At 40.9% G+C, this 27,058-nt stretch overlaps 2 protein-coding genes and 2 long non-coding RNA genes across 6 annotated transcripts; 3 read left to right on the top strand and 1 right to left on the bottom strand.

Moving 5' to 3' along the window:
• The first annotated feature begins 39 nt into the window (after nt 1-39).
• On the top strand, nt 40-6,109 carry LOC308383548 (uncharacterized protein). The gene is made up of 3 exons (XM_080861597.1): nt 40-352; nt 1,618-1,896; nt 3,752-6,109. Exons 2-3 carry the CDS (start codon nt 1,650-1,652, stop codon nt 4,579-4,581), a joined length of 1,077 nt encoding a protein of 358 aa, XP_080717723.1. The 5' UTR covers nt 40-352; nt 1,618-1,649; the 3' UTR covers nt 4,582-6,109.
• Nucleotides 6,110-7,842: 1,733 nt separating this feature from the next.
• Nucleotides 7,843-15,419, top strand: LOC308383520 (tripartite motif-containing protein 16-like). 3 transcript variants are annotated; one of them, XM_080861553.1, is made up of 4 exons: nt 7,843-8,163; nt 8,685-12,245; nt 13,276-13,537; nt 14,240-15,419. In XM_080861553.1, the coding sequence occupies exon 2, from the start codon at nt 8,828-8,830 to the stop codon at nt 10,490-10,492; it is 1,665 nt and encodes a 554-aa protein (XP_080717679.1). In that variant the 5' UTR covers nt 7,843-8,163; nt 8,685-8,827; the 3' UTR covers nt 10,493-12,245; nt 13,276-13,537; nt 14,240-15,419. The 3 variants fall into 3 exon arrangements, with proteins under 3 accessions (XP_080717679.1, XP_080717678.1, XP_080717680.1); XM_080861552.1 differs by having other exon boundaries at nt 7,843-8,363; XM_080861554.1 differs by having other exon boundaries at nt 7,843-8,363; nt 13,276-13,545.
• Nucleotides 14,577-15,749, bottom strand: LOC308383567. The gene is made up of 2 exons (XR_013969168.1): nt 14,901-15,749; nt 14,577-14,816 (listed from the first exon to the last, which is right to left on the bottom strand). It is a non-coding gene; the product is annotated as an uncharacterized lncRNA (long non-coding RNA).
• An 8,460-nt stretch (nt 15,750-24,209) lies between these two features.
• On the top strand, nt 24,210-26,287 carry LOC308383569. Its single transcript, XR_013969171.1, has 3 exons — nt 24,210-25,293; nt 25,380-25,497; nt 25,629-26,287. It is a non-coding gene; the product is annotated as an uncharacterized lncRNA (long non-coding RNA).
• The last annotated feature ends 771 nt before the right edge of the window (nt 26,288-27,058 follow it).

Below are 27,058 nucleotides of genomic sequence, written 5' to 3'. Positions count from 1 at the left end.
AGGCAACAGGAGCAGCGCGACGTAAGCGAGACAGTCCCATTTAAAGCCGCTCGGTTCGGCCTTCACGGCCTATGGATGCAGCTGCTGAAGTGGGGCGCTGCTTCGTGCTGCTCACAGGCTCTGATGGATGCTAGCTTCATGTGTGACGGACTGTTAGCTGGAAGAGTTTATTTTGGTGCTACGACTGAGAAACATTTCAGGGTCTGAAGCAATAGTGGAGAGACTGGCTGACTGCTGCAGAAGAACTCTGCTCTGAGGTTAACAGAACGTCTGATCGTCCAGTATGAGATCAACCTTCAGCAGAGACTGCTGGATATCAGCCGGAAACCCGAGATAAAGTTACGCATAACAGGTAAAACTGCGATGGTCTCAGTGGACTAACACAAGAATACAACTCATGTAGGACCTGATCAGAGCTCAGCTTGTAGGCTAACATACTGAAATCAGGGAGCGGCTAATCACACAAGTGCGTCTCTTTTTTACGGTAAACTTTTAGCATTAAACAAACCTTGAGACCGAGAGAAAGTGCCTTTATAGAAGATTTATTTAGAAGATTAAGATAAAGGAGGCAGGGAGGGAAAGCTTCTGTTTTCTGCACTGTGCCACAGTTCGCTGTCTGCTTCGGCTCTCTGACCCTCACTCCGGGGCTACAGACAGTCCTCTGCCGCCTGTGGTGCTCCTCACCTCCGTCTGCACCCACAGGCTTCCCGAGGTGGAGGCAGGCCGGCAGGGACTTTGAGAGATGGGCTTTACTTTCAAAAATACCCCTTAATCAGGGTCTAACCCTACAAGACCATCGTGCCTCCCCCACCATCCTCACCTCATGTTAAAATGTATATTTTTCAACTGAATTATATTTGGGTTCAAGAAAATGATGAAGTTTTTAAAATAACTTTGTAATGTTCTAATAAACAGTCTTAACTCGGACTAAATCAGCTCAAATCTCACAGATGTCAGTGTTATTCACAAAGCATGGAAACATAGTTGTTAGTTTTGAATGCAGCCACAGCAGGCAAACTATGGCTGCATGCTCCAAAGAACAGGAGCACAGTAACTGAACACACTCTTAGCACACTTACATCTGATTTTGGGAACAGTTAAAAGATCTGAACCTGATGACCTGAGAGGTTTAACTGGGTCAAAGGTCGAGAGCCAATTGAGAACTGTCCAGTTAAACCAACTAAATGATGAAACCTTTGATTTAAAATGTCATGATCAACAGTATCAAAGGCAGCAATGAGATCAAATAGAACTAAGACTGAAACTCTGAGTCCCTAATAATCTTCAGATCACTGATGACTTTAGTTGGGTTGATTCTGTGCAATGACTGGCTGTGAAACCTGACTGGTACTTATCTGCTATGGCACTGTGAGATTTTCAGTTTAATCTACAACAATGACAAACATTTACTTGCAGCGTGAAGCTGGCAGCAGCTACCTGAATGATTTGTACTCTGAACTTTCCTAATAAGAGTATCAGAGCTCGAGAGTAACTTACACTTTCATTGTTCACATTTGTACAGTTTAAATTTCACTCCCATATGAGGACATGCTCAGAGTGGACTATATTTGCTCAGATGTGTTTTCCTGTCATCACATTATTAACCTTTTTCCTCAGTGACCCTTTGTTCCTCAAGATCTCCCCCTAACATGAAGTGTGAGGAAGAGGAGGGCCTGTATGACCAGCAGGTCTCCAACCAGGAGAGGAACTCCAGTCTGGACCAGGAGGGCCCAGATCCTCCACAGATCAAAGAGGAAGAGGAGGAACTCTGCATCAGCGATGACGTAGAAAAGATTGTACTCAAACAGGAGGATGAAGGCCTCATCTGGACTGAAGAAGAGCAGCTCAGACAGCTGGATAACATCTGGAAACCTGAAATGAACTTACACAGCAGGGGTATGTAAAACCGTAATGGTCTTACCTAAAAATTAATATGACTTTAATTCATTCAATAAAGATATTTTGGAAACACATCAGAGTTCTTCAAGGCCAGTGTTTAAATAAACTCAGCTGATTGTTAGTCGAGGTTTTCTGAGAGCTTCGCTGCTTTTTATCCCCATATTTTAATCCTACTTTTAAATTTCCCCTTCTGTCTGATGTTTGTCTTATCATTTACATAAACATCTTTCCAACAGTAATTGGTGGACAAACTGTGATTGGTGCATAGAAATTTACTAACGTGTTAGAAGTGAGTGCATGAAATCTTATTTTAACAGTTTCCAGGTCTGGGTAAATGATATGATGATATTTCGGATGATATTTTGATTAAACTCTGTTGTAGAGTTGGAAATGGACAGCTGTAGACACCACTGCCGAGTAGAGATGGACCGATCCGATATTACGTATCGGTATCGGTCCGATACTGACCTAAATTACTGGATCGGATATCGGAGAAAAATAAAAAATGTAATCCGATCCATTAAATATCACGAAAGCACCTCACAAAACTTGCAACACGCTGTAACTCACCTCAGAACGTTAGCACGTCGGAGCAGTGGCTGTGGCATGCGGGACCTGTCGGTGGTCTGGATAGCATGTGGAGCTTCGCTAGCAACCTGGCATTTCATCTCCGACAAAGTTATCCCCGAGAGAAGTAAAGCAAGTGTGTAAGTCCATCTCTGAATGTTTGTAAAGCATTCCTGCGTTAAGCTTAACAAGCGACTGCCTCTCGCTCTCCGGCTGCTACTTCAATCGTGAAACTGATCAGCTGATCGGCTTTTCTGTCGCGAGTCCGTCTCTCTTGTTTGTTTTTGGTCCACTTTGCACCAGAAAGAGCAAACCAGCGGCTGAACAACAGCAGAACGTTTAAGCTTGATAAGCTGTTGTTAGAATTTATTTAATATTAATTTCTACACCAGGATCTTTTTCTACGTAGCTGACGCTGGTAACTGTGCAGGGGCGGATCTAGCAAAGTTTAGCCAGGGGGGCCGATAGGGCATGAACAGGGAAAAGGGGGCACAAAGACATACTTTTCTTTCTTATTCTCATTTAAAATGTCTAGCTTTAAATAAATAATTATCTGACACCCAAAGTTTTAATTTGATGTAAAATGAATAGAAGTCAATTACTGTATATAGTGACTATTAAGTCTAATATATATACCCTAGTAAGCTATAGTACTTTTTACTTTGGGAAGGTACCATCTGTGCAGTCTGCAATTTTGTTGAAGAAAGATGTTGAATCTATTTAATATTTCTTGAAAAATAATTGATTTCTGTGCATTTTTTTTTCACACTGCATCAAATTAAGGTTGATTACGTCGATTAAGCATCATGAGGTGGCGCGTGAGGGGTGGTTCCCTATTTTTTATTTATTTATTTTTGTTGTTGCTGGGAGTTGGAACCCTATTAGTTAGGTTGCTTAATATTTACGCTAAGTACTCTTTAAAATACCAGAATAGGGAGGATGGTGTAGGTCTAAGTTTATTAGATTGATCAGTATTGCTGAACTATGAAATATTTTTTTTGTATACAGGTATAACAGAATAGCTTTAGTGTAGTTGTTGTTTTAAACTTGAGTATGAACTTGCAGACTTGCAAAATGCAGCAAGATATTTTAAAAAACAGTTTTGTTGATTAAAAAACACTATATCGGATTCATATCGGTATCGGCAGATATCCAAATTTATGATATCGGTATCGGTATCGGACATAAAAAAGTGGTATCGTGCCATCTCTACTGCCGAGTAGTCATTCTTGTTATACTTCTATATTTATCTAAGACAAGTAATTTTGTCCATTTGTCACCTCAGCTTTCCCACAACAGCATGAATGTGAGGAGGAACTGGTTTTTGGGGACCAGGAGAGAAACTTCAGCCTCGACCAGGAGGATCCGGAGCTTCCACAGATAAAAGAGGAAGAGGAGGAACCTTGCACCAGTCAGGACGTAGATCAGCTTGTAGTGAAGCAGGAGACTGAAGGCATTATTATCTTCATGGTGGCTCCTACTTATGAGGAAAGTGAGCCAGAGCTGGACAGTGAACGTCTCCTTTCTTCCAGCTCTCCTGAACCAGAGAGCAGAGATCAGCAAGACAACTTTCCTGTGTCAGAGAGTCAGCGTAAAACTGACACAAGTAAAAAGTTTGTGAAATGTGAGATTTGTGGAAAAACCTTTGAGTACAGATCCAAACTAACGAGACATATGAGGGTTCACACAGGTGAGAAGCCACATTCTTGCAGCACCTGCGGAAAAAGATTCAGCCTGATGATAAACTTGAAAACTCACATGAGAATCCACACAGGTGAGAAGCCGTATTCTTGTGGCATCTGCGGAAAAGAATTTAGAGACCAATCAACGTTCAAAAAGCACATGACAGTTCACACAGGTGAGAAGCCTTATTCTTGTAGCACCTGCGGGAAAAGCTTCAGTCAGAAACCAACACTGGAGAGACACCAGAGAAGCCACACAGGCGAGAAGCTGCACTCCTGCGGCACCTGTGGGAGGGGATTCAGTCAGATGATAAACTTGAAAACTCACATGAGAATTCACACAGGTGAGAAGCCTCATTCATGTAGCACCTGTGGGAAAAGCTTCATTCAGAGGATACAGTTACAAAGACACATGAGGATTCACACTAGTTAAAAGTGGGAGAACTGTCAGATGAAGCAGTCCACTGAGAAGCCAGATCAGAGCAGATCAGATGACCTCCTTCCTTAAACAACTCTCTGTATTGTTTATTGTATGTAGGGGTGGGAGATATAGCCTCAAAATAATATTTCGAGAAACTTACATTTAAAAAAAATAATGTACATTTTATCAGCTCGGCAGGCAGCAGCATTTATATGTGTAAGTAAATGATGGATTTTCCATCTTTCTCTTCCAGTGAGCTGCTGTCACTGATGACAGCTTAGCTAATTCAAAGTGTGAAAATGTGGCCACCTCAAGGTGCTTGATATTGTAAGGTAAAGACCCAACAATAATACAATGAAAACAGAGAAAACCCAAACAGTCATATGACCCCCTATTAGCAAGCGTTTTGGCGACAGTGGGAAGGAAAAACTCCTTTTTAACAGGAAGAAACCTCCAGCAGAACCAGGCTCAGGGAGGGACCCCCATCTGCAACAAGGAAAGTTTTAAGTCTAATCTTAAAAGCTGAAGGCTCTGCCTCCCATTCTACCTTTAAATACTCTATGAACAACATTATAGTGCAATGTTAGTGACACGGCATACATGAAATATGAGCACATAAGTATCCTCAGGGGTGTTTCTCCTGGAAGTTTTAAGAAAAGTGTATTACAAGTGCTTACACTCTAGCTTAATATCCAAAATAACCTTGTAATGCGGAGCCTGCACAATTCTGTCATATAAGGAAAAGAAATTCTACCTGGTTTGTTTCATCTTGGGTCGAGCTTTTTAACCTCCTGCTTTTCCACCGTGTAGCACATCAGTAATTTCCATCCACTGACTGCTCTTGCTGTTATATGAAATGTAACTCGCGAGTGCTCCAGTGATGCATGGTTGAATCATTTGTTTACCTTTGGGTCGCACATCACTGCTGCTAGTATCTCCTGCTCACGTGCCTTCACAGCCCGGTTGTACTCAAGTGTGTTTTTGCTTAAAGTGTTGTAACAGGTTTGCTTTTTTCACTTTCAGTGGGAAAAGTTTTCTTGCATATTTTGCGAACATTCAGCTACCAAACTGTGACTGGAGCCCGACATATGGCTCTGGCTGTGAGACATGACTGGGGTTGACTCATTGGGGTGAATGCAAACACATGATGTTCCTCTAAACACACTTTTTTGTAAACATTTATACCAGTATTATTGCAGATCATATGATATGTCACAGCCCTAATTCTGTTTGTTGCATATTCCATTAAAACCTGTAATGAAGATGAAACACGTATTTACATTCATTTGATGTGATATTTGTATCGTGTTGAGCTGTGGAGGTGACAAAAAAGTTGCTGAGATGTTTTATTTTTTTGTTTAGTGGAGAGGTTTTACTCCACAGAGTCAAAGCTGGAAAGAAACACACATGAGACCAAACATTTTGTGATTTAATCTTGATTTTCATGAAGACTGAATTTCAGCATGTGCTCATCCTGTTGATTCGTATGTTGGTGTTGGTTATGTGTCTTAAAAGTGAAATAAAGATTTCTTTAAAACTTCTTGTGGCTATTTTTTTAAGGCACAATCTTTACAACATGAAACAACGTCTGTGAAGCACATTTTGTACAGTGGGCAGGGAGACTTGCCCATCACTGTGGTGGTGGGGTGGATGAGATTTGCCTGCGGTCACTTAAGGCTCTGTATGTTGTGGGTCTGTCCTGGTTGTCCTGCTCAAACATTGTATGGAAGTTGAGGTCAGTGCCTTCAGACCGGCCAACTATGGTGGTAATCATGGTCCCCTGTTTTATGAAGGGAGTGTAGAGGGTATGTTTGCACTTCAGGCCTCCCTAGGAAGGTCTATATCTGTAGTCACTTTCACTGTTTTCTTATTGCTGTTTCAAATTGTTGTTTCTGTTTGTAGCCTTTTTATTGAAGGATTTTGGTTTATATTATTAATATGTGCATTTGTTGTTATTAATAATATTTGCTTCACTCTCCATTTGATGTGTTTTTGGTATGTTTTACTTTTAATTGTTCTATGATTATGTTTATGTGTGGTTTATAATTATATTTAAGTTCTGGGTTTTTTTATGAATAAAAGTGACTTAACTTGTCAGAGATATGAGACTTTGGGCATTTCCCCTTCTGTCTTATTCTCAGTGTCTTGTCTCCATGTTTATTTACCTCTGTGTTGCTATCTTTGTGTCTCTGTCTCTTTCTCTTCCCCTGTTCAGTGGGATTTAAGACTTCCAACAAATAATTTCAAAGGGTCAATTAAATTTTAATAAAACCATTTTACTCAACACTGCACTCGAATTTTAGCATTTTTTTTTACTCAGTCATAAAAAGATTCATCTTAAAATATGTTTTAGATACATTTTTATTACTTTTTTCTTTCTTTCTTTTCTTGTTGTTGTCCCGTTTCGTTTTTTAGCCATCAGAATTATTGTCTGAAGGCCAAAAAAGATGCCCAACTAACTTAATTTACCAAATGGACCATCACGGCCTTGCCATATTGGTCCATTTGATCAACCTTTGTTATTATTTATTTATTTTAATTTATTTTCAGTTGTTACAGATAGGACAGACATGACTGGGGGATAGGAAGGAAGGAAGGAAGAAAAGGGGAAGAGGGACAGTGAGAAAGGGCACTTAAAAAATATCTCCCAGGTCACCTGTTGAGAGAAGAAAATAAGAGAAAACAAGCAAAAAAGAGAGCAACATAATAACACAACACCATTGCAATAATCTAGCTAAGTGTAAATAACAGTAAATATTAAATACTGAATGTGATTGTGCAGCACGCAAGATTGACATCGCATAATGTGGTTTGAGGTAGCAGCCAAGAAAGGTGTAGCTTGTGTGTGTGAACACCTGTGTGGATGAGTGCTCGTCTATTCAAAAGGCTTCTCCATGTAACGATCTGCTGGTGTGGGGAGCCATAGCCCCGTCCCCCAGGGCATGAAGCAGGCATGGAGGAGATCCAGGCCCCAGACATCCAGAGGCCCCCAGAGTGCGAGCGCCCAAAGAGGACCACCGGAGGGGCAACCGTGCCACCTTCCTGGGAAGAGCTGAGGAGAACCCCAGATGAGGGGTCACCCAACAGCCACAGAGCAGAAGCCAGAGGGGGCTGCAGTGACGTACACGCAGGCTCTGCCGGCAGTCAGCTGTGCCAGAGTGAATCGAGCCCCCGCAAGGGGCCCGACCGAGCCACGGGCACCAGGCCCCACCAAGCAGCCGTACCGGGGAGTGAGCTGGTACAGACCTATGCGCCCAGCCCTGGACACCAAGAACGCACCGATGTCTGAGGGCATCAGCCACCAGCAGGGAGTGTGGTGAGGGGAAATAAGCCTCCATACCTTGGAGGGCCTGAGATGTTCCAAGGGGGTGGAGTGTAAGACCCGAGCTGACATATAGACACAGACGAATAGGCGCACACAGACCTAAACATGCATTCCCACCCTCATGCACACATATACAAATACTCGGCGCTCATCCAACCTGGATACAGACACAAATGGACACTGTACATGTACTGTACAGCACGGCCCCTCCTGAGAACCCTCAATGTCTACATGCATTTAAAACTGAGAGGTGGGCACCGGCGCCAGAGGTGAGGTTGAATACAAAGACTGTCCTCTGGACACCGTATAACATGCCCGATCCCAAGGCCCTATATGTATGTGTTATGAGAGTGTGAGTAATGTGGATGTCTAGGTTGTGGAATAAAATCAGTCTGCTGATAAAACAGTGAGCACAGTGAGAAGATCTTCACTGAGCTGATCCATCTCATCTCATAAAATTGAGGCACAGGTGACCAGGAGGGGACAGAGGGGGAACGACCTTTTATTGCTTTTTTCTACAACAATTTCTTAGTTCAGCTGCAGTATTTGATATCCTGTAATGACTAAAATGATAATTTAAACTAATTTACATAAAAAGATTGTCTTTTAAATGTTAAGGTTATTTAACAACTTTAAAGGCTGAGCAGTGCTATTTTTAAATGAAAAACTCACAGGCTCACATGTTCCAGGATTGAATTAGTGTCTGATAACCCTCCCTCTTCCTGCTCTCTAACTCAGCACCTCCTCTCTGTCCACATGTTCCCTTGTTCCCTCCCCTTCTGATCTGCAGTTTGAAGATGGGTGCAACCAACATGTGGTGACGTATAAGAGCTGACAGATCCCATTCGCTACAGAAACCTATGTTGTTTAGATCAGAGCAGTTTCAGTTCTGAGGAAGTGAAACTCACACAGTCACTGACACTGTTGGGTGAAATGGCGCAGAAAAGTGTTCAGCTGGACCGAGAAACCTTCTCTTGTTCGATCTGTTTGGATCTACTGAAGGATCCGGTGGCTCTTCCCTGTGGACACAGCTACTGCATGAACTGTATTGAAAGCTTCTGGGATGAAGAGGAAAAGAAGAAAATCTACAGCTGCCCTCAGTGCAGACAGACTTTCACAGCGAGGCCTGTCCTGGTGAAAAACACCATGTTAGCAGTTTTAGTGGAGGAGCTGAAGAAGACTGGACTCCAAGCTGCTCCTGCTGATCACTGCTATGCTGGACCTGAAGATGTGGCCTGTGATGTCTGCACTGGAAGAAAAATGAAAGCCTTCAAGTCCTGTTTAGTCTGTCTGGCATCTTACTGTGAGAAACACCTTCAGCCTCATTATGATTCACCTACATTCAAGAAACACAAGCTGGTGGAGCCCTCCAAGAAGCTCCAGGAGAAGATCTGCTCTCGTCATGATGAGGTGATGAAGATGTTCTGCCGTACTGATCAGCAGAGTATCTGTTATCTCTGCTCTGTGGATGAACATAAAGGCCACGACACAGTCTCAGCTGCAGCAGAAAGGACTGAGAGGCAGAGAGAGCTGGAGGTGAGTCGACAAAACATCCAGCAGAGAATCCAGGACAGAGAGAAAGATGTGAAGCTGCTTCAACAGGAGGTGGAGGCCATCAATCAGTCTGCTGATCAAACAGTGGAGCACAGTGAGAAGATCTTCACTGAGCTGATCCATCTCATCCAGAAAAGAAGCTCTGATGTGAAGCAGCAGATCAGATCCCAGCAGGAAACTGAAGTGAGTCGAGTCAAAGAGCTTCAGGAGAAGCTGGAGCAGGAGATCACTGAGCTGAAGAGGAAAGATGCTGAGCTGAAGCAGCTCTCACACACAGAGGATCACATCCAGTTTCTACACAACTACCCCTCACTGTCAGCACTCAGTGAGTCTACAGACTCATCCAGCATCAATATCCGTCCTCTGAGCTACTTTGAGGATGTGACAGCAGCTGTGTCAGAGGTCAGAGATAAACTACAGGACATTCTGAGAGAGCAATGGACAAACATCTCACTGACAGTCACTGAAGTGGATGTTTCACTGTCACAACCAGAGCCAAAGACCAGAGCTGGATTCTTAAAATATTCATGTGAAATCACACTGGATCCAAACACAGCACACAAACGGCTGTTATTATCAGAGGGGAACAGAAAAGTAACATGTATGAATCAACAACAGTCTTATTCTGATCATCCAGACAGATTCACTGGATATGAGCAGGTCCTGAGTAGAGAGAGTCTGACTGGACGTTGTTACTGGGAGGTGGAGTGGAGAGGGGGAGGAGTTTATGTAGCAGTCGCATACAAGAATATCAGCAGAAAAGGAGGTGAATGTGTTTTTGGACATAATGACAAATCTTGGTCATTATATTGTAACAACAACAGTTTTACATTTCGGTACAACAACATTGAAACTCGTGTCTCAGGTCCTCGTTCCTCCAGAGTAGGAGTGTACCTGGATCACAGAGCAGGTATTTTGTCCTTCTACAGCGTCTCTGAAACCATGACTCTCCTCCACAGAGTCCAGACCACATTCACTCAGCCGCTCTATGCTGGACTGAGGCTTTATTATGGAGCCACTGCTGAGTTGATTAAAGTGAAATAGACTGAAGTCTTTCATATTGTTGTAAGTTTAAATCTGTATTTTAGTTCCCTTTTAGTTTCTCTCCATCATTATTGTGGTATTTATGTGCTGCACATAAATCAGATGTCAGTCAAACATTATGGGCAGTACCTCGACATCTTCAACATGTTGTCTTGATGTTTTTACGTTTTATAGGTGGAGCTCTTTCCTGTGTCTGTTCAGCCATGGAGACTATCAATGCTTATGGATATTTTTATTTGAAAAATTTCTCCACATGACAACATAAACTTCTCTATCTTCTAAATGTTTACTGAATATTTTTCTTAGGTATTTGTATGTTGTTGTTTCTCTTCACTGATCTTAACAGAGAAGTCTACAGACCTTCCTTTATCACACAGATTTTATTCTCATTTGTACATTTATAAAGAAAACAATTAATTACAGAGCAATAAGAAATTTTAAGAAAGTGCACTATATCATAATTTATAGTAAAGTGTATTAAAGCATCGTTAGTTAGTCACTTATTTAGTTTGGAGCTGTATCATCTGACACTGTAGAAACATTTCCTCCAGCTTCAGCACAGAATGTTAAAAACAGAACTATTAATGAGAACAAACAGTAGGAACACAGTATCAGCAAACATCATGGCTTAAAATGGAGAGTAAAAATCTAAAAAGAAATAAACAAATTAGTAAAAAGGATTTCCTGTTGACATGTTATTGGTCCTATCTTGTCTGCAGCACCTCCAGGATGCTTCTTATATGTTTCTGGTTATTTTTGCACCAATTTTAGTTTTTGTCAGTAGGAAGTTCAAGTTCAACTCAGTGTGTTTCTTTGTTTTTTTCAAACTGATGCCTGACCTTGAACACCAAACATCTGTCAATAAAGCAATGATATAAAATGCTTATATTAGTACTGAAAAACTGCATATCCACTTTACAAATATAAATAATGATATAAATCCACAGCTGAACTGGAGGAGCAGCTGATCTAGTTCACTCATGTGTTTCTGGACTAAGAGTTGGAGCAAATACCTTATGATTCAGTGATGTTTGTTTTTGTTAAATATTTTGTAGATCCAAGAGTGAGTTTGACTCATGATGATGATGTTCCGAATTAAACAAAGTTGGTCACAAATTCTTCAAAGCTGTTTATTAAGAATATATTCACTTGGACTCATGAGACAGGCTTGTGATCCAAGGGAGCCATCAACTGGACAATTACTGACATGACAACAAAAAAGCTAAGTACAGAGGGGGGAACAGAGGTGAAAATACTTGCTTTAAAGGATTGTAATGTTTCCTTTTAAAATAAGTCTCTAAGGTCAGACAAAGGGACAGAAACTCATAGCTTTCTACCAGCCCAATGACAAAACTATAAGTTGTTTTTTAACATCTACTTTTTCATCTATTTGGCAGTCACAGTGAAAAGTATAAACATTGGCACGCTTTGTCTTGTGATTCTGCTGTTCGTAAAAAATGACCATGCGCAAAGTACCAGACTTTAAGGCTTTGACTTGATGCCAATGGCCTGAGGAGGACAGTATTACCCTTGGACATGTGTAGTCTGCCGTCTACTCAATAGAAGAAGAAGAAGCGCGGAAATGGCACAACTGTCTTCAGTTTCTGGGAGAGTTTAACAATGAGAGACTGATGATGCAGAAGAAATCTCCGTGGTTAAAAACATTAAAAACAGTCGTCCAGGATGATGAGATCCGCCACTGGCTCAGACTGCTGTATATCAGCCGGAGACCCGAGATGAAGTCACGCAGCAGGTATGTAAAACTGTGATGTTCTCAATGAACTAACACAGGAACGATCTGAGCTCAGTCTGTAAGCTAACAGGCTAAAATCAGAGAGCAGCTAATCAAACAAGTGCGTCCGTTTTTTTTAAAGGTAAACTTTTAACAATAGACTTTCATGAGACACATCAAAACCAAACAGGGAGGGAAAGCTTCGGTTTTCTGCACTGTGCCACAGTTCGCTGTCTGCTTCGGTTCACGACGCCTCACTCCGGGGCTACAGACAGTTCTCTGCCGCCTGTGGTGCTCCTCACCTCCGTCTGCACCCACAGACTTCCCGAGGTGGAGGCAGGCCGGCAGGGACTTTGAGAGATGGGCTTTACTTTTAAAAATACCCCTTAATCAGGGTCTAACTCACTAAAAGATGGCCACATGTCTCTCTCCAACTTAATCTCTTTCTTTTAAGTAATTGTTTTTCATTGAAATGAAATTAATTGTTCAATAAAATGATTACATTTATAATTGAATTAAAGTTAAATGAATCAAGGTGATTTTGACTTTGCTGGTTAACAGGAAGAGAAACAAACTTACACAGGATAAAATGAAATTTGGACCCAGCAGAAAAAGTCAGATCACAGACAAACAGAAACATTCCTCTTTGGCTAAAATAAAATGCAGATTATTGCTCATCTGCAGTTTTAATCATGGTGAATAATTTATGATTCAGCCAAGTAAGATTCTTCTGTGTGGAGGTTTTTCCCCTGTCAAAAGGCATTGACCATTACCTTCATCTAAACATGGAATTTAAGTCATGTAGTTGCCGTTGTTTGTTTTTAAAGAGGTCATAATATTTTTGTGATGGTAGAAATTTATCTTCAAAGTAATAGTTATAAAGTGAATTAATAAGACTTTCCAACAAAGAGAGGGAGTCACATGGTGCTTCTGAAACATTTGTACAAACCTCTCTCACATATGTGAGCAACATGCTCACAGTGTACAGCCCTGCTGACTGAGGCTGCACCTTTACCTGTCTAATCTTTTTCTTTTTACTTTGTTCCTCAAGTCCCACATCAACATGAAGTGTAAGGAGGAGGAAGATCTGGCTGGCCAGCAGGTCTGGAAGCAGGAGAGGAACTTCAATCTGGACCAGGAGGACACAGATCCCCCACAGATCAAAGAGGAACAGGAGGAACTCTGCATCAGTCAAGAGGGAGAACAGCTTGTAGTGAAACACGAGGATGAAGGCATCGTCGTCTGGAGCGGGGAAGAGCGGCTCAGACAGCTGCATAACATCTGGAAACCTGAGAAAGATTTACAGACCAGCGGTAAAACTGTAATCGCTTTTCTGAAGTGTTAACATTAATATTAAACCTACAGTTTGTATCAGTCAGATCTATTTAATGTGTATTCGTGAAAACATGACAGGGAGTTTTAAATGGACTGGTTCTTATATAGCGCTTTTCTACTCAATCTTGAGCACTCAAAGCGCTTTACAAAACTTGTGCATTCACCCACTCACTCCCATTCGCACAAGCACATTTTTCTTAGTGCTTTCTACCAACATTCAGACACACATTCCACAGATCAAAGAGCAACTTGAGGCAACTTGGAGTTAGTATCTTGCCCAAGGATATTTGAAATGCAGACTAGGTGAAGCCGGGAATCGAACCGATCAGTAGATGATCTGCTCTACCGCCTGAGCTACAGCCACCCCCAATAGTGAAGATTATTTTGAAAAATATCAAGATGTAGATCAGTTTCGAGATCAACTCCAAAATAGATCATCAGTCAGTCAGTAATAAGTGAGTTCTTTTTTGTTTGAAAGGTTTTTTTTACTCTTAATGTTGCTGAAAAATGTCAGAACTCAAGTTCTCATTTGCATCAGAGTGCACAAATAACTTCATTTTTACACACTTTTAATTTCACCTGCAAATGTGAGCAACATGCCCTCATTACAGACTTTAACTAAAACTTTATCTTCTCAGAAGTGTTTTTCTATAATTACATTTTTTTTATTGTTCGTTTAGACCTCCACCAGCAAACTGCCTGTAAGGAGGAGGAGTTTGTCGCCAATCAGCAGGAGAGGAACTCAAGTCTGGACCAGGAGGACCCAGATCCTCCACAGATTAAAGAGGAACAGGAGGAACTCTGCACCAGTCAGGAGCTGGAGGAGATTGTACTGAAGCAGGAGATCAATAGTTTTATGGTGACTTCTAGTTTTGAGGAAAGTGACCTCAGTGAATCAGAACCAAACGATGACCAGCTCCTTGCTCTTAACTTTCCTGAACCAGAGCTTGAGGAACAGGAAGAAAACCAGCATGTGGACTCGGGATCAACTAGAAATGCGGAGCTGAAGAAAAGGAGACGTCACAAAAACCGAACAGATAAGTCTCGGAGTGAAACTGATACAAGTAAAAAATCTGTAAGCTGTGACACTTGTGGAAAAACTTTTCAGTGTAAATCCAACCTGACGAGACACATGAGAGTTCACACAAGTGAGAAGCCACATTCTTGTAGCACCTGTGGGAAAAGATTCATTTGGAAATCAGGATTGGAAACTCACGTAAGGATCCACACAGGCGAGAAGCCATATTTTTGCATCACCTGTGGGAAAAGATTTAATAAGAAATCCGGATTTGAAAGTCACGTGACAATCCACACAGGCGAGAAGCCGTATTTCTGTAGCACATGTGGGAAAAGATTTGGTAAGAAATCAGGACTAGAAACTCATTTGAGAATCCACACCGGTGAGAAAGCGTATTCTTGCAACGTCTGTAGGAAAGAGTTTAGAGACTTGTCGACTATGAAAAGTCACAGAAGGATCCACACAGGTGAGAAACCATATATTTGTAGCTCCTGTGGGGAAAGATTCAGTTGGAAATCAGGACTGAATTTTCATCTAAGGATCCACCTGAGTGACAAACCAAATCACTGCAGCACCCGAGGTAGAAAATGACCTCATGCTCCAAGTCACGGTACATTTCCTGTCCACAGCAGTGAAGGGCACTCTATGTTGTTTGTTCCAGCCCTGACTTTATGTTTCTCTAAGCTTGATATTTTTTTTATTGGTCTTTAAAGGTGACACAAATATTTATTGAACATGGATGCTCTTTTAATATTTACCACAGAAACTTGTATTTCTTCTTCAGTATAGAAGAAAACAAACATGAAAATGAGTTTTTCATCACTTGTTCCTTGTAACAACCATGATGTGATTCCTTTTTATCAGCCAATAAATAAGTTTTAATACACAGGACTAAAGATTTAAAAAAAGTTCAAGACAAGTATACAATTTTTATTTAAATATTTTTTCTTTGTGATTTATGTTAATGAAGGTTATACTTCAGTATGGCTTTGACCTGGTTGTCCTGGTTATTCTTAGCAACATGTTGCAAGATTTGATTAAAATGTTTGTGACTAATTTTGTGTATTGTGTAATCCCTGCTAAATAAAAGCAGTTAAATGTGCTATATTGGCTCATGATAAGTGTTTATATCATTTTGCCTAAATGCAAGTAAACTCAATGTTTGCCAACTCTGTGTGTGCAGTTTGCTTCATAAGTACAGTAACAGAACTTAAACTACATGGAGCCTATTTTGATTACATCATTACAGATGTAGATATTATTCATAGTTCATATTTCACAGTGTGCTGCAATCTTCTCCACAGACCTGCATTGCTCTCTGTTCAGACCCGTCATCTTCAAGATGTCCACTAGATGTCGTCAGAGTTCCCCCACTTTCCTCATCTATTGTGTTGCCATTACCTGAGCCTGCTTAAAACCTACAGTCCTTTACATATGGGTTCATTCAGGGTCATGTTTAGTGGGCAGGTTTAGTGCGATGAAGGAAACTCGTTTTCTTTAACTTTACCTCTCAGTAAGTAACTGGAGTAACAGACTCACTGATTCCTCCCCACCTGCTGGACATGAACCAGCTGACTGACACTTGTTTTCATTTTCTCATTCATAAAGTTGCTACCAGTTCAATTCATTTATATAGTGCCAAAAAACAACAGTTGCCTCAAGGTGCTTTATATTGTAAGGTAAAGAATGTAAAAACCTCCACAATTGAACAAGCTGAAAAGAGCAAATGCTTGGCAGCAGTGGCAGAAACAGGCTTTCTGTCGTAATCACTGTAAAACACTAATCACTGGTCAGTCATTTGTTGTGTTGCAATCGGTTACACTGAGGGAAAAAATTTCACAACTGGATCTCGGAGATAATGTGAATATTTGTGAAAATATGTGAAGATGAGGCTGAAATAACTCTGAGACTCTAAAACATGATGAAATGCTTACATATTGAAATGTGTGTAGTAACATGACCTACAGCTTGTTTAAGAACTCGTGATTTTTTCCCCTGTTGGCATAAGGTGAAATCCTGCATAAAGGAGGTGACCTTTGCTCCCTGACTCAGACGTGATAAACATGACCCAAATCATTCACGTTGGTGCCAAATAATGTTTTGTTAAAGTTTAACAAGCTTTCCCAGCCTGAAACTGCCAGACAAACAAATCACCTGTTGGAGATGCTGGTTTAGCTCCCTGGGTAAAGTGGGTGACCCAGATGCTAAAGCCCAGCTATGACTCCTGCCTGAGGACTTTTAGTCTTGGTTTGCATCCAACTTTTCTGCCACAATAGTTCAATTTTCTTAATAAAACACCAAATTACAACAAGTTACCTCAAGGCAGTTTATATTGAAGGCACTTTATTCGAAGGTAAAGATCCGACAATAATACAGAGAAACAACAGGTAGAAGCAATGGAAGATTGAAAATAATGGTTGTCATTACTTTTCATTCAGTCATAAGATACAGAAACACCATCTGTTGTGTGTAAAGATGAACAGTAGGGGTAGGGTGATTTTCACCAGATCAAAGCCATGGATTCACAATTATGGTTTGGTGCTGTTGAGTACCTGGATAGAAAATGCACATGTGGAATGGTAGAAAGTGTTCAGCATGCTTTGATGATCTGCTTCAAGTATGCTGGGGTGAGCATTACAGACTGCTTCTTAAATTTAATAACCAAATTGCATCAATGGGGAACTATAAATTCTACATTTGGATTTCTGATTATTATTTCTGGCTGATTTTCATTAGATCGACCTGAGTAGGGCAGCGACAGATGTGTGCGGTCCAGAAGTAGAAGAAGAAGAAAGAGGAGAGCAGAAATGATGACATTCTAGGCTCGCTTTTCACCTTTGATGTACTCTTAGCAGGAAGACTTTGGTTTGGTGATGTGTTAGAGATAATTTAGTGGTTGAAGCTACTGTGGACTGACCAGATCTGCCATCAGCTCAGAGTGCTGGATATCACCGCAAACCTGAGACAAAGTCATACAGAACAGGTGTGTAAAACTGTGATGTGTCAGTGAAATAACACTGACTCATGCAGGACTCTGATAAAAACTCAGCTTGTGGGCTAACAGACTAAAATCAAAGAATGCTTTGATTTTAGTCTGTTAATTTGATTTTAGTCTGAAAAAAGGACAAGTGACGGACAAGGTAAGCGACTCATGTTGTAACTGACGTCAGACGCCGGAGACTGTTGGCGGAAAATTAAAGCAAATGGTAGTTTAGATTTGAACAAATTCATTTAAGCTTCAGTAGGGGAGACCGGGGATAGTTGTAACATTTTTGACATTTCTGTCTGTAAATTGGAGCTCTTTTAAGGTAGTGGATTCAAAATGTAATGCAAAGTATTTACATGTCTCTGCTATTAAATAGTGCAGCTATTTTCTCTGCAGCACAATTACTCATTGCATGGTATGGTCTCAAACACGAAGAGTGAAATGTTACAATTAACCCCCTAGTCTGGGTTAGTTGTAACATATCCTGGGGTGAAATGTAACACAATGAAATAAGGGTACTAACAAAACATTAACATGTAATCTTTGTTTATTCAACACATGAATGCACTTAGAGCCATTTATGTAATTATGTGTGTGTGTGACAGAATGCAGAAATCCAGCTTTTGAACATATTCCAACCCCCCAAAAAAGACAAATTATGGAATTTTCTGCAACTGAATATTTCATTAATTTTGGTTGGTCTTCCTTGAGTTTGGCCTCATTGGCTCAGTGGGCATTATAACCGACAACTCTTGCACCAATTTTGAACATAACAATGAAGCTGAAAAAATGTAGTTGTTCACCAGCATCGCAATTCCATTACTTTTTATCATGGCTTACCTTGGTGTGGTTTGCAAAGTGCTTCAGAAAGATGAGGAAATCTGTTTCTTGCACCCATCCTGATTTATTTCCACTACCAGTACTTCCTACTGGTCCATCTCTGACACAGTGGTCTGCATAATGTATGTGTGGGAACACAAACAGTGGAGGAATTGTGTTGCCAATGGCATTAACCGCATATACAAAAGCGACCAGTGAACCTCTCTCTGCTGATGTCGTTGCCCCAACTTGTTTAATATAAGTTAAAGTAATAGTGTGGTAAGTTGTAACATCTGCATTATTGTTACAACTAACCCAGACTGTTGCTGTTACAACTGACCCAGACTCCTATAGCCATGAACTAGCTAACATTACAGCCAACGGCTAAAACATTAGCACTAAAGACTTACACAGAATATATCCCCATAGACATACAAATAACATAATTTAAGTTTGATGAGTTTAACTGCAAAGCAGATAATGCTATTAGAAATTGAAATAAAGTAGAAAAACTTACTTTTTTTGATGTTAAATTGTCTGTGTTTGACAAAATGTGCTGATTTTTCACATGTGATAGCAGAACTGAATTGGGCATGCACAAGATGAGTCACATCATTTGAAACTTAGCCCTGATTGGAGAAATTGGAAGTGTTACAACTGACCCACGTTACAACTATCCCCGGTCTCCCCCTATTACCAAATACACTTATCAATTGTCTTATAACTAACAATATTTGTCTAAATAATCTCCAACACCCTGGAGAACAACGGGGAGAGTTTAGAGACTCTCCAAGATTATATTGATCAGTGCTTTCAGGATCTCGTGATGAAGAAGGCCCAGTGTGCAGCTTCCCCGGCCAAAGCTGAGACGCCGTCGTCGAAAAGACAACGCCCGGCAGATTCCCCCGGCTCAACATCGCCAGCCGGCAAAGATATTGCCGACATACTGGAGTCAATCGACAAGCGATTGTCCAGTTTCGACGCAAGGCTGTCCTTGGTGGAGATTCTTCACCGAGAATTTAAATGCTTGCGAGAATCCCTGGAGTACAGCCAGCAGCAGGTGGAAACGCTTGCTGCTGAAAATGCCACGCTAAGGGAGTCGGTGAAATGTCTCACAGAAAATGTTACCCAGCTCAATAGAGAAAATAAAAAAATAAAAGAAACAGTTATTGATCTACAAGCTCGTAGCATGCGTGATAATCTGGTATTTTCTGGTATTCCAGAAGCCGCTGGAGAGGACGCGGAGACCACGGTAAAAAGCTTCATCAAAATCCACCTGAAGCTGCCGGAGGACACTGTGAAGAACATCGTCTTCGATCGGGTACATCGCCTCGGCCCCATTCGGGCTACGGCCGGGAGACCACGTCCTATCGTGGCCAAATTCGGCCACTTCAAACAAAAACAACAGGTGAAAAGCCGCGGCAGGGAATTAAAAGGAACGGACTTCAGCGTGAACGACCAGTTCCCCAAAGAGATCTTGGAACGACGCAGGGTCCTCTTCCCAATCCGACGCGGCTTCATCCAGAAGGGCTCCCGCGCTGTCATCGCTGTGGACCGGCTGTACGTGGACGGACAGCTCCACCGCGACCCCAACATCACTCCGTGGCTGTATTAACCTCACACCAGATAAGAATCAGCTACACCATTTCCCTATCCACTCACACTAACTTGCATTAACATCTGTTTAACTTACTAGTATCAAATCGCATCTTAAAGTGTGCTTTCATAGCAGAATTAACACCGTCACTCTCCGTCAGTGATTTAATTGGAATGTTTACGTTTTGTTTGTTTTTTTTTCTTCTCGTTTTTTTTCTCTCTCTCTTTTCCCCCTCTTGCTTTTATGCTGCTCACCCCTGTCCTTGGTTTCTTTCTTTATTCCTTTCACTGCCTCGATCACCTGCTTCGACACTCATCCACAAACAACACCCTTTATTTCGACACATACACACCATGCGCTCAACGGCAGCACATTTACTTCAGTCAGACAGCGCACACAGTCGTTTAGGATACACACACTTAAGCCAAGCCTACTCATATTAGTAACTATGCAAACACATAGTCAGACTCAGGGAGCATCTCGCCACACATTTTTTCTCTCTCTCCTTCTTTTTATTTATGAACAAGTGACGTATTCTCTCCACCTGTCTAAGCGACGCACACAGCATACATCCCTATACACAAACATCTATGGGTACACTGAGGTTCATTACATGGAATATAAATGGAGCTGGCTCCAGAGAAAAGAGGTTAAAAATATTTAACCAACTCAAAAAACTACAGGCAGATGTTGTCCTTTTACAAGAGATCCACAGACCTCTTAGAGGTTCGAACGAACTTAAAACACCTGAGTTTCCTAATATGTTCTCAGCTTGTTATAATTCTAGACAAAGGGGAGTAGCAATTTTAATACATAAAAATATTAATTTCACAGTACTCGATACAGTTATAGATCCAGAGGGCAGATTCTTAATCATTAAACTATCTATACTTGATAAAAAGCTATGTATTGCAAGTGTATATGGTCCAAATGTTGATGATCCCTCATTCTTTCACGGTTTTTTCAGTGCACTCTCTTAACACTTAGATGGCACACTTGTTCTTGGAGGCGACCTCAACCTTGGACTAAATGAAGACATGGATAGGCTCAATACAGCGGGAACTCAGCGTAATTGGCAGTCCACAAATATAATCAAACAGTATATGAGCGACTTTGGTCTTTGCGATGCATGGCGCTCCCTTCACCCCACCAGTAAGGAATATACTTTTTTCTCACATGTCCATCACTCCTACTCTCATCTGGATTATTTTTTGGTCAGCAGCTCACTGCTGAGTGACATTTCAGACACTGAGATTCACCCTATAGCTGTCAGCGATCATGCTCCTGTATCTTTAAAACTAATGCACAAGAATAATACTACGCCAAGTAAAAACTGGAGATTTAATACATCACTACTTAAAGATGAAGACTTTATTAAATATTTTAAAAAAGAGTGGACTTCATATTTAGACTATAATGACACTCCCGAAACATCAGCTTCTGTTCTATGGGAAGCAGGGAAAGCTGTGATGAGAGGTAAAATAATTTCTTTCTCATCACATAAAAAGAAAAAAGAAAACAAAAATATTCAGGAATTAGAAAAAAAACATCAAATCACTAGAAGAAGCCTACGCGTCCCACCAAGATCAGGAAACATTGAACAAAATACGCAAAACAAAACTAGAATTAAATGAGATAATTGATAAAAAAAACAAAATTCTTAGTACAAAGACTACGCTTACAAAATTATGAACATGGTAATAAATCCGGTCAATTTCTAGCAAACCAGCTAAAAATAAATAAAGAAAAAACAACTATATGTGCTGTTCAAGATTCATCTGGGAACACAATATATGACCCGAGACAAATAAACAACATTTTCAGGGATTTCTATAACACGTTGTATTCACCACAAATAAACCCATCTAAAAAAGAAATTGATCAGTTTTTGGACAACATAACTCTTCCAAAATTATTAGACACTCAAGCAATGGCACTGGATTCACCACTGACACCAGGTGAACTCCAGGAAGCCCTGATAAGTATGCCCAATAATAAGGCTCCAGGTCCAGACGGCTTTCCTGCAGAATTCTACAAAGAATTCTGGTCGATTCTAGCACCAGTTTTCTACAGAACGTTGTTGGAAATCAAAGAAAAGGGCAGACTTCCATCAAATATGAATTCTGCAAACATTAATCTCCTGCTAAAACCAGGCAAAGACCCTGTATATCCCTCAAGCTATCGTCCAATATCCCTTATAAATGTAGACCTTAAAATAATCTGCAAAGCTCTCTCAAAAAGACTGGAGAAAATAACCCCCCTCTTAATTCATCCTGACCAAACTGGTTTCATAAAAGGTAGGCACTCATCAACAAATACACGTAGATTACTTAATTTGATGGACTACTCATACAGTAAAAACCTAGAAACTACAATATTCTCTTTAGACGCAGAAAAAGCATTTGACAGAGTTAACTGGAAATTTCTATTTGCAACTTTACACAAATTTGGTTTTGGATCCTCTTTCATAAACTGGTTAAAAATATTATATAATTCCCCAACAGCTTGTGTCAGAACAAATGACCAGACATCCTCCAGCTTCTGTCTCTTGAGGGGCACCAGGCAGGGATGCCCACTCTCCCCTTCACTGTTTGCAATTTTTATTGAACCACTAGCAGCAGCAATTAGACAGAATTCAGTAATTAAGGGCATAAAATGCAAGAACGTGGAACATAAAATCAGCCTTTATGCGGATGATGTGTTACTCTTTCTCCAAAATTCACAAACCAATATCTCTGTGGTGATTGAATTGATAAACTCTTTTGCAAGAATATCAGATTACTCAATTAACTGGTCAAAATCTACAGTCCTACCGATTAATTGCTCCCTCCATACTTCCTCTTCAACACCACTGCAATCGGGAAATGTAAAATATTTAGGTATTAATGTTTCTCCCAAGCTTGCAGATCTAACTAAATTAAACCACATCCCACTTTTAAAGAAGGTAGAAGGTGATCTGGCTAGGTGGAAATGTCTACCCATATCACTCATGGGAAGGGTTGCCGCTATAAAAATGGTCTTACCAAAAAAAAAAGATTTATTCTCAATGATCCCAACTAAACCGCCACAAGATTGGTTCAGATCTCTAGATTCATGTATGTCCAAATTGCTTTGGAAAAATAAACCCCCACGTATAAGCTTAAAAACACTACAAAAGACCAAGGATAAAGGAGGATTAGAACTACCTAACTTTCAGCACTACTTCTTAGCCAACAGGCTTCAGTTTATCTCAGGATGGCTAAAACATACCGTCTTAGATGAACCTTGGCTAGATGTAGAACAAGCACTTTGCAATAATCTAGAGATTTCAGATCTACCATTTATCAGCTCAAACATCCAACGACATGAATGCTTTAAAAGCGTCAACATCAGCTCTTCTCTGACAGCATGGTGGGAGTTTCTAAAATTCACGGAGTCTTCATTAATCCCATGCAAACGTACACCTATCTGGAACAACCCTGACATATTACAAAACAATAATATGATAAACTTTTCAGATTGGAGTGGTAAAGGAATCAAATATTTAGAACATATACTAGAAGGAACAGAATTTATTTCATTTGACGGACTAGTTACACAATATGGGATCAACAAGAAAAGATTTTTAGAATATCAACAAATTAAATCCATAGTAAAAAAGAAATTTAAACCGGGTCAAGTTGAACTACAAACACCACCAAGTGTGGTTCAATTTCTTACTCTTAAAACCCCCAAATTACTTTCCAAAATATACAGAATGCTTTCTAAAACAGATGAATCAGTATCACTTCCTATTGCAAAATGGGAAGCGGATTTATCAGCTAACTTAGACCAAAACTTCTGGTCTCAGACTTGCTTACAAACCTTTCATCTAATCAGAAATCCCAGTCTTCAATTAATTCAATACAAAATATTACATAGAGTGCACTATACAGGTCATCGGATGTTCAAGCAGGGGCGGAGCGTGGGGGAGGCTTACTGGGCTTAAGCCCGGGTTGTTTTGTCAGAAGCCCGGGGTCTTTTGGAGTGTAATTTTTTCATAGTTAGATGCTTGGCTGACAACTGTATAAAACAAAAAGTACACACAATATTCGAAGCACATAGTGCACACTGTGGGAATTTACGACTGTGCGTGAATCCCCCCTGATATTGGTATGATCCGAGCTCAGGCACTAAGCGACTGAGCGAGGGGGCAGGGCAGCTGCTGCCTGTGAGTGCACTGTTGGAGAAACGGAGCCAGCCATACTAAGGAGAGCTTAAGTTTGAGCAGGTACCAAAGCAAATCATTCGTACCGTACAAATAATGTAAATATGACGGTGACTCACGAAAGATTGATATTGTAGCCAGATGGGCTACTCGCCTTCCGTTGTTTTTCTTCTCTCATTCTCTCTCTCTCTCGCTCGCTCTACCACCCTCGCTCTCTTTCCACTGCACTCGCTCCTTGTATCAGGTGATCGGGTTAATTGGGAACCCACCTGCACATTGATTGCAGGGTGGCGCTAGCCTGTATAAAGCTAAGCCGATGTCTTGTTGGATTAATTTCTCCCGAGCTTCTGGTACGATACAGCAGTAAATGCTGGCGTACTGCGACGGACTGATCAGCAAGAGCCGATTATACGACAGCTACAGCGCAGCAGTCTGTTTAATTCTGCCATTGCGGAGAGAGGTGTTCGTGGTATCTCCACCAATGAGAGTATAGTGCCTCCGGTCCTGGGGGTTCACTGCTGTACTCACCTCTCCATGGTAAATTGTCCAACCTAAATTGGAAGAGTGGACTGCCTTCTCAGTTGCTGTTGTGAACTCCTCCTTGGTGGAGTCTGCTGTCTTGTCTTGTTTTGTCTTATCTTGTTTTTATTAAGTAGGCTTACCTTTTTTTTGGGTTCGCCTGGTGTTCTATTTTACCCTGGACTGTTGCTCGTACCCACACTTCTGTGATCGGGCTGAAGTGTAGTGATGGGACGTTCTGTATCGAGGCTTCGGAGCGTGTGTCGAGTAATGGAGGGGGCGTTTCCGCGAAGCGCGTATCGAGGCTTGCTTCATTTATGGGAGGAGCTGAAAATGATGACGTCCGAAGCCTCGCTGCCCGGCTGTACCACGTGACTGGTTCATGAAGTGGTTCGAACTTTGCCGCGAGATGTGACAGCGATATAAACCCTCAGACTTCATTCAAAAAATGTGGGTGTTTGATGGAGAGTTGCGGTTAGTGAGAGTTTGGAGACCGTTTGGAGGTTTATGAGAGTGAGGAGAGAAAGTCAGGAGAGAATGGAGCCAGCTAAGAAGAGGAGGATGTCCTCCCCTGTGTGGGAACATTTTGATCTTATTCCTCCCAACAAGGTATGTAAATTTCTACAGAAGATGTATTTTCATGATACTGATGCTGCAATACAATTTATGTTGAGCTGTCTTGACTTTTGTACAAGGTGAAGTGTTTGCTATGTGCCAGGGAGCTGGGATATAACAACAACACCTCATCCATGCTTAGGCACTACAGAGCTTTGCATGAGAATAAGGGGAACACCGATTGTGGAGCAAGACCAGGTGAGCCATCAAATGCAATGATAATATAGGATGCAGTAATGTTACTAAATGATATAACAATATTATACAACTGTAATAAGTTACATGTGTGATATTTATATTTGTGCTTTATCTTTATTGTCTTTCCTCAGGAGAACAATCTCAAATAGATGAAGACCTGGTCAGCATGGTGATTGAGGACTCCCAGCCATTTAGCATTGTGGAGGACAAAGGATTCAAAAGATTTGTTAAATCATTAAATCCTAGCTATGTTCTCCCCACTAAAAAGGTCATAAAAGCAGTGAAAATTTAGTTTTTACAGAATAAAATGTGAACAGGCAGGACTGTGTAGCTGTCCATACCTCAACGTTACAACCGCACAACCACTGTCCACACCCCAACCACACCTCACCTCACAGTAAATGATCATTTGCATTTTAAGCATTTCCAAATAATCATTTTCCATACTGCCAGTATAAATATACACAGTATACTGCCATCACTACAATATACATGTTTTACACACTCCTTTTGTTGTTGACATTTACAGGCTGTGTGCAAAATGCCACACTCTTCAAATTCATGCCAGCTATTATTTTTACGTCCAGTAGGTGTCCTGCTAGAGCAAATGAAGCTTCATGAAGCTTCGCGTTGGGGTGAACCAACTGGATGAAAAGCTTCAGTGCTTCATGGGGCTTCATCTGCCCATCACTACTGAAGTGATTCTCTGCCCGAGTGTCGTGCTGGGACTCTAAATCGCCTGGGTGGCCGGTCTCAGCCGGTGGGGAGCCAGACCGGCCTACGCCTGAGAATAATTATTACCAGCACGAGTGGTAGTTTGACCCGTGGGGAATAAGCCTTTCCCGTGTGTGTGTGTGATTTCTTTTATTAAAGTTATTAAAGTGTGTTTTAGTCTTTTTATGATTTGTAGCGAGCCTGATGCTCAGTGTCCTTTTATTCTTTTAACATACTTTTCTGTGTTTTATTTCAGTGAAGGAGGACGAGCCAGTGGCCCTGGGACCTCAGGTGGTGGGTCGTTTTCACACTTTCTTTTGTACAGCACTGGGTGGTCTGCAGTGATTCTTTTGGTGTGATTTTCTTTTGGTTCCACGGCTGCTGGTAAGTCCAAGTTCCACGATTGTTTATTTTTACTGTAGGACACTGTCAATAATGACGCTACATCTTGACTTTTAATATTTTATTTATAAAATATTATTTATAATATTTTATTTATTTCTATAAATAAAACTGTTTTAATATTGGAAGCCAACCTGCCTCAGTGTGCATCCTTGAATCTGTGCGGTCTTCTTTTATTCCTTTTATTTATTTTTCTTAAATATATTTCCTGGGGGTGTAATTCCCCTAGGTGGCGTTGTCAAGTTTATTTATTTTGTTCATAACCCCGCCGACCACTTGGTCACAATATCAAACTGATCACTTGACCAATATTACGTTACTTGCTCTTCAAGTGAATCAACAAATGGCGAAATGAAAAGCCGAACAAATGCTATTTTTTTTTTTTTTTTAGAGAGTCTTAGCTTACGTGTGTTTATTTCATATTTTCAGTTCTTACCCTCCCCGA

Source organism: Rhamphochromis sp. 'chilingali', assembly GCF_963969265.1.
Source record: "Rhamphochromis sp. 'chilingali' genome assembly, chromosome: 16".
Taxonomy (NCBI): domain Eukaryota; kingdom Metazoa; phylum Chordata; class Actinopteri; order Cichliformes; family Cichlidae; genus Rhamphochromis; species Rhamphochromis sp. 'chilingali'.
Note: the sequence above shows the minus strand (reverse complement) of the source record. Positions and strands in the feature narration are given on the sequence as shown.